At 33.7% G+C, this 11,727-nt stretch overlaps 1 protein-coding gene across 3 annotated transcripts; it reads left to right on the top strand.

The window, feature by feature from the left end:
• The first annotated feature begins 5,061 nt into the window (after positions 1 to 5,061).
• Positions 5,062 to 11,675, top strand: LOC100797166 (polyprotein of EF-Ts, chloroplastic). 3 transcript variants are annotated; one of them, XM_041015772.1, is made up of 7 exons: positions 5,062 to 5,227; positions 6,593 to 8,370; positions 8,561 to 8,656; positions 8,922 to 9,161; positions 9,619 to 10,330; positions 10,419 to 10,516; positions 10,606 to 10,724. In XM_041015772.1, exons 2-7 carry the CDS (start codon positions 6,651 to 6,653, stop codon positions 10,707 to 10,709), a joined length of 2,970 nt encoding a protein of 989 aa, XP_040871706.1. In that variant the 5' UTR covers positions 5,062 to 5,227; positions 6,593 to 6,650; the 3' UTR covers positions 10,710 to 10,724. The 3 variants fall into 3 exon arrangements, with proteins under 3 accessions (XP_040871706.1, XP_006573450.1, XP_014630718.1); XM_006573387.4 differs by lacking the exon at positions 10,606 to 10,724 and adding an exon at positions 10,779 to 11,675 and having other exon boundaries at positions 5,063 to 5,227; XM_014775232.3 differs by lacking the exons at positions 10,419 to 10,516; positions 10,606 to 10,724 and adding an exon at positions 10,779 to 11,675 and having other exon boundaries at positions 5,065 to 5,227.
• Positions 11,676 to 11,727: the final 52 nt, after the last annotated feature.

Raw genomic sequence — 11,727 nt, 5'->3', positions numbered from 1 at the left:
AATCCACCAAACAATTTGTGACCGTTAAAAATTGTCATAAAGTTTATTTTTTGTATTTTTTATTTTAGTTTTTGCATTTTTTTGGCCAAAAACTATCTTTTTTTTTATAAAAAAAACTCATATTAATCTTTCTCTAGTTTTAATCATTTCCATTATTTCTATAATTATTTTCATTCCTATTTGATTAAGCATAAAAATTGAGATAATGTATTAAATTTCTATTCTAAAAAATTTCAATACTATCATAATTATTGTAATTATTAATATTAATTTTTTTTTCTTATATATTCCTATTCACATCACAATCTTCAAAATGATTCATTCTATCCTATAATTATACTTTGCACCAATAAGTCAATTACATATTTGATAGAATTTAAATTGCAATTAAAAATATCAAACATAATTTCAACATGGATAAAAATTCAGTGTAATAACAAGTTAAAACACTATGCATGAATAATGTGTTCAAGTAAGGAGATCTAATTACTCAACCATTGAAAGTTTGAAACATATACACCCAAAAAAGCATATATCAAAAGGAATTAAGCAACATATGTCAAGTTGCATGAAAATTACTATCTAATGATGATCCTTCTCTTCGTGTTGGCTCATCTTGTCCACTTCCTTCATCCTATGAAATAAAAATCATATCATGTCAAGTGTTAATAATATATTAAATTTAACACAAGAATAAGAGAAGTACTTACAACTACATTACTAGTGTTATGACCAAACATAGCACCCAACTCAAAAGGAATATGCCCTTCCTTCATTTGGATGTATGCAAGCATGACATTTTTTAATGTCTTGACATTCCAAACAAAGCAATAATTTTTAAGAGAAAAAGAGAAACAAACATATTGGTGCAAAGGTTTAGACTTTAGAGAACTATGAAAATGCAATTCTTATAACGAAGAAACACAATGTTCCACCAAGAGTCCTTTATTAATCTTACAAGTAAACCTATAGTATCTTAATTATTTTCTCCTTTAGAAATTTTGGACATGTTCTCGAACATTTGGAATTTTTTTATCATGCTGATTTCAACTAAATCATTCTCCAATGTGAACTGAGTTCAAATTAACAAATGAATATTGTACTTAAAATGAATAATCACAAGAGTAAAGATAATGAAGCATCCTAAGAATCACATTAAACAAATCCAAGATTTAGAAAAGCTCTCTACTTGAAATTTTTGGCTTTACGATTGCAGCCTTAGTATGACCAAATCATTTGAAAGAGTAGCAGCTAAGGCACATGCTATAATGATGATACTGCCAACAAAAAGAGATCGATAAGAGTTGATAGTCTTAGCTTGTTATTATCAAGTGGTTATAGTCAATTATTGATCACTTACTTATTAATTCTTTTAATCAAGAACATGCCTTATCTTATGAAGGGTGTGAATGTGATTATGTAAGTAAAGAAAAGTAAACTAACATAGTGAACTGACAGACAAAGGTACATGAATACGTAAGATGGCATTAACTATATCAGCATAGAAAGCATAATTAAACTTGTAAGGAATTTACCATGATTAGATTATGATATCTCCAAAAGATTACTTATTTTCCTTATTTATGGTCCCCCATTTTGTAGTTGGGAGAAGTGAAGCCAATTGATCATGAGAGAGAAAATGAGTGGCAGGGTAAGGGAGCTAGATTCTAAAACACCATATACTAGATTATTTTTTTTTTTGAATTTGAGAAAAACAAAACTTTCATGTCTCATTGCCTCTATACTTATGCATGCTCTTTCAATTTTAGAATTTATGTCACCAAGGAACATCTTAATTAATTTTAGAATTTATACCACCAAGGAAAAGAATCCTAGGTAAATTATAAAAAAAAAAACATTACCAGAACCTTGAATTTCTTATGAAATCATATATTTTTTCCTTCCAAATCAATTGTAAACATCAGTAATAGCTAGAGGCCTTTTCCTTCCAAATTCAAGTCCATTGTCTTACTAGTCCTCTTATTTACTATTTAACCGTTTCATAAAATAATCTATTTTTCTAATTATACTATTTTTATATTTTTAAAAACTAACAGTAGCATCATTCTTAAGCAAAAGGGTTAATCCAATAGGGGAGAGTGATTTGGATCATAAAAAATTATTTAAAAATGAACCCACTCCTTTTTGCAAATCATTTGAAAATTCAAATTTCAAAATAAATATAAAAACTTGCACAGTACAACAATTCCTATACTAACTCCATGAAAAATTAAAAGAACTTGCAAATCAAATGTGTACTTACATCATCCAGCAACATGTTGTTGCAGAAGTTGTTATGCATTTCCTGTTAACATCACTACAATTTATATCACAGTCAATTTACGTATCAAGCACAAGCCAAAGCTTCCCATCATATATCCTTTGGTCTCCTTGTGAAATATGGCAGCAAAAAGTCTCATCTTACAACCAAAGTAAAGCACCAAAGGCATGGGTATGCCTAAACATATCCTGATTTTGAAAAGTCCACCTATTCCTCTTCAATTACTTTTGTTTGGTACTATTACACAACACACATAATTCAACTAAAAAGTATTCCAAATTCATGGTCATGGAGAGTAAAAGTACAGGTACACAAATAACTTCAATGAAACTGATTATGGACACATTCAGCCAAAGAAGTTATCCATTTAGGGAAAAAATGAAAACTTAGTTTTTAGTGTATTCCTTTTCTATTTGATCAATAGCTTGTTGGGGCAATAAGCTCAGGAACAAAACTTGTACAATGTAGCAATTCCTATTCTAACTCTATGAAAATTAAAAGAACTTGCAAATCAAACGTATACTTACATCATCCAGCAGCATATTGCTGCAGTCATAACCAAAGTAAGGTGAAATTTGCAACAAAGTAATAAGATATTAGTTCATATAGAGAAGAGTAATTTTGTGAGAGGAGACAACAAAATTGAAGGAAGTCATTATTTAATCAGGACAAGTTACATCATCTTAGAAACCTACATTGCCACTAACTAAAATATAAATACATCACATTGCAAAACTTTGAAAATTCATAACAGAATAAGATATTAATTAAATAGATGTTTGAGTATATCTAAATTATGCAAAGTAGACATTCTTATAGCCTCTGAGAAACAAAACATATCATAATTCCTTCAATAACATATTAGATCTATGGGCTATGCGAGATTATGATTTTTTTTATAAGATTAGCAACAACAATTATTTAGGATAATTAACTAGCCATGTAAAAGACAACCTCGTCTATAGCAGAAAATTTGCTCCTTAATTTCTAGTAACAACTTATTTATTGTTCCCTTAAGATTGAGCAAGAAATTTTCCCTTAAGTTTGAGCAATGTAATTTTGTCACAAATAACATTCAAGAAACCCCTCTATTTCCTCCCCTCTACTTGAATCTCATGGTTTATAGCTCTATTTATTGATACTGCCAGAAAAGCATATCTTAACAAAACAGAGTTGCATGAACACTACCTAATCTGTAAGAAAAATATTGCGTCAACGATTCCACATCTGTCAGAAAGAGAATATAAGCGCTTTGGGCACATAACTATATTAGAGTTTGTAAATCACATTAAGAATAGAAAAGAACACTATGAAGAACCCTAAATCAAAAATGAGAGTTGGAGTTTGGGAATCCACCATGTTTCGACACTATGAAGAACTTCTAACCCTAAATGAGAGTTGGAGTTTGGGTGCTGGTATTTTATCGTAGCAAAGGTCTACACTATTGAGTTTCAATTTTTTAAAAAATAATAATAATATATTGTAAAGCCTGTTAAAATAGAATTAAAAAAATATACTCAAAATTTTTAAATTGGTGATTGGTAAAATTATTCTCTATTACACTTAAGTGACACATGTAATATAAGTTGGTGGTGATCATTAGTTTGTTTTTTTAAAATTATAACATTTGTGGCAGTTTATTGAGATTGACTGGAAAAAAAAAACCATCTGAAAAACATTATTTTTTTTTTGTAGTGACCTTTTAGTTATATGAGTTTAATGTACCAGTGTAAAACACTATTATCCAATCATAAATTATCATTTTTTGATTGACAAAATACGTGAATAGTGAACACAACTGGACTCTAAAGCCCAATTACATGCCTTGGGGCTAAGCCCATCTATAGACCCAATTTCTAGGGGGCATTGCTACATGCACCCAACGAAATTTCTGGTACACCCAGTAATTTCGTGATTTTTCCATTTTATCCTTCCATAAAAGGGTTACGAATCAACTGATCTAAGCCTCATACGAATGAACTAATCCATATTAGTCCATATGAAGCTTACGGTACGGATTAGCTGATCCATAAGTATTTTTTTAATTCTTTTCAAAAATATATTTTACAAATTAATTTAAAATTAATGGCTCAAGCAAGAGTCAAAACTATGACTTTCAGGTTATTAACACGACGCTCTAACAAACTGAGCTAATAACCCAATTATATTATAAAATAAATAATGTTGTTATATATAACACTAAAAATTTCTAATGTATATTTAATGCGCATGTAAATTTAAATAATAAATTTTGTAACAATTAATTTTGACATAACTCATACGAATTATTTAATATGTATATTTTTTATAAATAAAAATAATGTTTATTATCAAAAAAATTAATTTTAATAGTAAATATTTATTTTACAACATAATTGAGCTATTAGCTTAGTTGGTTAAAGTGTCTTACTAATAACCTAAAAACCAGAGGCTCAACTCGTCTTTGGGCTATTAATTTTAAATTAATTCGTAAAACATATTTTTAAATTTTTTTTTTAAAAAAAACTTATGGATCAACTAATCCTTAAGCCTCGTATGGAAGGATAAAATGGGAAAATCATAACCATGGGTGCACGTAGCAATGTCCTTTCTAGGGGCTTGTTGTTTTGGGCTCTAAGGTCCAATTACATGTCGCTGTTCAGTTATCAGCGTTGCCCATTCGGCTGAAGCCGAAGCCGAATGAGCCGAACAGCTTCAGCGTGAATTTGGAACCAAATACGAGAAACAAACAACAACGTTGGCTCAACTCATGATAAGGATTTAAAGCCTCGCCATTCATTTCCCTCCTTCCACTTCTACCCTCTATCTATCATCATTCATCATCCATATACATTTCGTGTTTCGCCACAAAGACTTCATTTTTTCACACTCCTTTTCTTCTTTCTTTTTCTCCCGAAATTTCTGTGTGTGTGTGTGTGTGCGTTTTGGCCTTTTGAAGCTTCCGAGGTACATATTCTGCTTCAAACTACGATGGGTCGTTGTTGTTTTTCTCCGTGCTTCTTCTTCTTATCATTGTGTGGATTTTTCAGTACTCTGTTGAAATTGCTTCATTGAACTTTGGACTCAGTTCTTAGTGTGCTTGAAATTGAAACAGAATACGCTTAATTCACTAAGCTAATTTTGTTAGTTTTGCAAAAGGACTCGTGGGCCTTGCCAATTATGTGCATGTGTAGTGTGTATTTAACTTAAAAGGACTTGAATTTTTTTTTCATTTTAATTTTATTTTTTGGTTCAATTTGTAAGCTTGATTTAGATTTTAGACTCTTACAACAATTTGTGGGGTGGGGTTTTCAAATTGTATTTACTTGTGGTTGAGGTAATTTCAACATGTGATGTTGCTTGTTACATTCTGATGGAAATGCCAATTTTCACAGGATGATAATTTGTGTTTTTGTTATTTTGAAATTAACGTTGATGACACTAAGGAGATAACTGAACTTGTTATGTAGTTGGATTGCCAAAACCAGATATTGAAATACAACAACTCAATGGCTTTAGGATTTTGATCAAGGTGAAATAGTTTAAGTTGGAGCTTTGAATTCTTCTAAACATCATGTATGAATAAACCAATAAGATGAAAGCAACCAATCATATTGCAGGAGTGGATAAATAATTTTAATAAAAACCAACCTCTCTTTGATTAAAGAAAACATTTTTAGCTTCTATTGTCTTTTATTTTTAATTAATAATTACAATTAAGTTACCTTGTTTTCACTGTGTTTCATGTTTTCAAACATCTGTAAAGGAAATGGTAAAATTTTAGTGTTGTTTTCACTGTTTAGCATACAGAGTTTTGAAAATAGGAAAAATGTTGAAACATCACATTTTTTTATAATTATTAGTGAAAATAGGAAATGAACACCGAAAACATTTTCTCAAACCAAACATATTCTTATATCATTGAAAACTGCATTTGTGATGTTAATTCCCCTACTACACTAAATGGAAATCCTGATATACCAAATCTCCTAGCATTTGTCATGTAGCCTTGATTCATTGATTGTCTTTGTTGCAGTAAAATTCATGTGGGGTAGTTATCATGGAGTCATTTCAACTGCAATGTTGTCAAGAATTTACTCGTGATTTGTAAAAGATGTGATTGTGCTTTATGTTTCTGTGAAAATTGATACTGATATCTGAAGCAGGTTATTAATGTGATTTGTGTATTTGTAAAGTTTTGCTGGCTGAACAATTTAAGTGATTTTTGTCCACCACTGTCATTATTTATATATCATTATATAGGCCACATAGGTAAAAAACTTGTTACCTCATTTCTTACTGATATTAATATCCTACATATGTTTTGTCAAGGTGGCAAAGATGAACTGATCCCAAAATATATAACTCAAGTTTTACAATTCAAGCCAACATGAATCCTGTAATACCATGCTCTATTGGCAATGTTTCAATTATTCCTGTATTCATCTATTCAACAAGGAAGAATAACACTTTAACAAGATTCAACTTGTCAAGGAGCACTGTAAAACCTGGATCATCATCTTGGAGATTTCTATTACCTTCATTTGTTGCCAGTGGAGCGTTTCCACAAAACAAAGGAATACGCTCTTTTCATAAGAAATCTAGCACCTCCATATCAGCCACAGAAACAGATGTAACAGTGGAGGAACCAAGTCCTGTTGCTGATGAAGATTCTGGTGAAATTACTTCAAATGAAGTTGGAATTAGTGAAGATTCATCTTCTAAGTCTGATGCCAACCCTGATCCAGCTAAAGGTAGACGTTCAAGACCTGCAAGGAAAAGTGAGATGCCTCCTGTAAAGAATGAGGATTTGATACCTGGGGCAACTTTTACTGGGAAAGTGAAATCTGTCCAGCCATTTGGTGCCTTCGTTGATATTGGTGCTTTCACAGATGGGCTTGTTCATATTTCGATGTTGAGTGATAGCTATGTTAAGGATGTTACAAGTGTTGTTTCTGTAGGTCAAGAAGTGAAGGTGAAGCTGATTGAAGTGAATACTGAAACTCAGCGTATTTCTCTCTCTATGCGTGAAAATGCTGACACTGGTAAGCAGCGTAAAGATGCACCTGTCAAGACAGAGAAAGCTGGACCTGGGAAGAGGAACAGTTCAAAACCCAGTTCAAAGAAAGATAATGTGACGAAAAGCACCAAATTTGCCATAGGGCAGCAACTGGTTGGTTCAGTGAAGAATTTGGCTAGGAGTGGTGCTTTTATATCTCTTCCTGAAGGGGAGGAAGGATTTCTACCTGTATCTGAGGAACCTGATGATGGATTTGATAATGTTATGGGGAACACTACGCTGGAAGTCGGTCAAGAAGTTAATGTACGAGTTTTGCGTATCACAAGAGGACAAGTAACATTGACTATGAAGAAGGAGGAAGATACTGCAGGATTGGACTCAACATTTAACCATGGGGTTGTCCATGTTGCAACAAACCCTTTTGTGTTGGCTTTTCGTAAGAATAAGGATATTGCTTCTTTTTTGGATGAGAGGGAGAAAACTCAGAATGAGGTTCAAAAACCAACGACTGCAAGTACTTCGGAAGAAATTAAGGGAACTGTCAATCAAGGGGAAACTGTATTGGATGTTCCTGACGTTCAGGGTGAACCAGAAAGCAGCAAGTTGACAGATGATGATGTTCCTTCTGCTGAAGATGATATTTCTGAAAATGTGGGAACCAGTGCAACAAATGGCTCCTCAACAGCTATTGTGGATGATGAAAGTAACCTAGTCAGCAATGTTTCTAGCCCAACGACAGGTATAGATAGTGCCATTGAGAAGGAAGAAGAGGTTGCTTCTGGAAGTTTGATTCCTGAAGAGGATCTATCTACTGTAAATCCAATAATTGAAGAAGTTACTCAGACAGATGTCACAAACGATTTGAAAACTGACACACCTGTTGAAATAGCTAATGAAAATGTAATAGAAACTGGAGTTGATCAAATTGTTACGGAAGATGAGAAACAATCACAAACTCCTGATGCAATTGAAGAGTTTGCAGCTGCAGTACTAACAGACAGTGATGTGGTTGAACCTAGCCCTGATAAAAATGATACAATAACAGAATCAGATATTACATCGAGTGCACCAGCTCTCCAAGAAAGTGCAGGTTCTGTTTAATCTATCTCCCACTCTCTCTGCTATACAAATCTGTCAATCTACTTTTCTTTCTAATTTATATTTTCATCTAGAAATATGGATTGTAAGTCTAAAATCAAACATATTTTGCACAATTAGATGCATGCACCAGAGCTTTCCAATTAATTTATTAAATAATATTTCCTTTGCATCACAAGCAGATGATGATGTTGGAGCTATTACTGAAAACATTGACAGCGATACTAGTTTGGGTGGACAAAGTGACGAGTTGTCTCCTGTGGGAAGCTTGACTACAGGTTATGCTTCAATTTCTTTTCAATTCCTATTTGCCTGGTTGATTTTGGCTGATGAATGAGAATTGCTAACAAGTTTCCCAAAATTGATCTTCATATATTACATGATATTGCATGCCTTTCATTTCCACTGTGATCCCAATCTATTAGTTTTTATTTAAATAAAAGAGTTGACCTTATAATCGCCTTATCTTGCTGGCATTTTTTTTCCTTTTTCCATCTACTGCTATAAAAGGAGTGCTCTTAAACTGTGAATCCTCTGCAACAGATGCAACAGAAGAAACTGATCAGGTTCCTTCTCCTGAAAGTTCTGCCACTGAAGTAGTAAAACCCTCCGTTGATGATCCTGAAGAAGAAGCACAAAAACTAACTCCTGCCACAGAGAATGAAAATTCTTTTACCTCACAAGTTGAAGACAAAGAGGTTGCAATTGCATGTGAGGAAAATAACAGTTTATCTAATTCTGATGGACAAACTGGCGCTACTTCAGGAGAAGGCTTGAGTAAAGGTTTAAATTTCATCTGATTTTCATATTATTTCATTTCACATTTTTCTGCATCAAACTGATGTTAGCAAGACTTGAATTTATAAATGTATTGTAGTTTTTATATCTAAATGTCAGGGTGAAGTTGAGCACATAATAGAGGCTGCATAGCTGCTGTATTTGTGTAGTTTGACTGCTCATTACATAATCTGTACACTTCTCATTTTCAATCTTTTTATTATATATATATATATATATATATAAACACAAGTTTGCTATATTGCCAGTGGGAATTCTGGGCTGGAATTCCAAGTAGATCAATGGCATTGCCTTTGGGGATTAAATTATGACAATTGTTACCAACAACACTTTATGTTCATTGATACCTTTTTGGTTTTCCATCCTATTCATTTTTCTTTGCATTCTTACATAGGATTTCTAATAGTTAAATATCTGCCCCCCTCTTTTTTTTGGATTGCAGCAACTATATCACCAGCACTTGTGAAGCAACTTCGGGAAGAAACAGGAGCTGGAATGATGGATTGCAAAAAAGCACTATCAGAGACCGGTGGGGACATTATTAAAGCACAAGAGTACCTTAGAAAAAAAGGCTTATCAAGTGCAGACAAGAAAGCAAGCAGGGTCACTGCTGAAGGAAGGATAGGTTCTTACATCCATGACAGCAGGATAGGTGTTTTGGTAGAAGTAAACTGTGAGACAGATTTTGTCTCACGAGGTGAAATTTTTAAAGAGCTTGTCGATGATATAGCCATGCAAGTGGCTGCATGCCCTCAAGTAGAGTATCTTGTTACTGAAGATGTTCCCGAGGAAATTGTGAACAAAGAAAAAGAAATAGAAATGCAGAAAGAAGATCTTTTGTCAAAACCAGAGCAGATAAGATCAAAGATTGTTGAAGGGCGGATAAGAAAAAGACTTGAGGAGCTGGCATTGCTCGAGCAGTCCTACATTAAGGATGATAAGGTAGCAGTAAAGGACTTCATCAAGCAAACTATTGCAACTATTGGAGAAAATATTAAAGTTAAGAGGTTTGTGCGGTTCAACCTTGGAGAGGGTTTAGAGAAGAAAAGCCAGGATTTTGCTGCTGAAGTAGCAGCACAAACTGCAGCAAAACCAGCACCTATGCCAGCGAAAGAGCAACCTGCTGTTCCAGAAGCCAAGGAGACCGAGCCAAAGTAAGTAGTTCTATGAATTCTTTCTTGTCATTGAGTAAATAAATTGTTAAATTTGGGTGATTAGTTACTGGAATGTGCATTATTTAAGATTCAGAAACAGGAGTTATAATTGCCATAATTATGCCGAAGGAGACATTGTCTTGGTGATGGCATTAACTACGCATCGACTCAGTTATATACAAAAAGGTGGAAGCAATGCCTAGCATTTTCTCATTTTACTCTCTTTTTACAAATAATTCAAACAACTGACTCATCACTACTAACTGTCTCAATAGGTTTAATAATATGTTTTCTCGCATGTATTTATACCAACCTTCCCTGCACACACAGTCTCACACGTGCGCATGTATGTATTGTCTTCGAATTATCCTTGACATAATCATTGCACACACCCACACATGCCCATAATGTCTTTGCTAATCTTAAATTGTTCAACATTCTGCTGCAGGCAATCAACAGTAGCAGTCTCAGCCTCATTGGTTAAGCAACTGAGGGAAGAAACTGGAGCAGGGATGATGGACTGTAAGAAAGCTCTAGCTGAAACTGGAGGGGACCTTGAAAAGGCTCAAGAGTACCTCAGAAAAAAGGGTCTCTCAACCGCTGACAAAAAATCCAGCAGGCTAGCAGCTGAAGGCAGAATTGGTTCATACATTCACGATTCACGCATCGGCGTTCTAATTGAAGTGAACTGTGAAACTGACTTTGTTGGTAGAGGTGAGAAATTCAAGGAGTTGGTCGATGATCTTGCAATGCAAGTTGTGGCCTGCCCACAGGTGCAGTTTGTATCCATTGAAGATATTCCAGAGACTATTGTGAACAAAGAAAAGGAACTTGAAATGCAGAGAGAGGACCTGCTTTCAAAACCAGAGAACATTAGAGAAAAAATTGTCGAGGGCAGGATCTTAAAGAGGCTCGGGGAGCTTGCTCTTCTAGAGCAGCCTTTTATTAAGGATGACAGTGTTTTAGTGAAAGACTTGGTTAAGCAAACTGTAGCTGCACTTGGAGAGAACATTAAAGTGCGCCGTTTTGTTCGGTTTACGCTTGGGGAGACATCTGAAAAAGAAACAACAGTACCAGCATAACTTTAGGATAAGTACCATCAAGCATGAATGGTAACTGGGGAATTCATATGCATGTTCCAAAAGCATATATGCAAGAGACTAATGTTGGAAACAGCAATTGAATTTTCATAACCAATTGTGCAATCGGCAGGGACACTTCTTCCTAATCTGTATCTACATTGAGGATACACGAGGACTAAATTTTGTGTTAATTCTCTACAGTTTGTATGCTGAAAAATATTAGTGGATGCATTTTTGAATTACAAGTTTTATTAAGTTTTGAATTACTGGTTTCATTAATTATTGACTCGTTACTTCTCATGTAAATGGTTGATT

This window comes from Glycine max, chromosome 1, assembly GCF_000004515.6.
Source record: "Glycine max cultivar Williams 82 chromosome 1, Glycine_max_v4.0, whole genome shotgun sequence".
Classification (NCBI taxonomy): Eukaryota; Viridiplantae; Streptophyta; class Magnoliopsida; order Fabales; family Fabaceae; genus Glycine; species Glycine max.
Note: the sequence above shows the minus strand (reverse complement) of the source record. Positions and strands in the feature narration are given on the sequence as shown.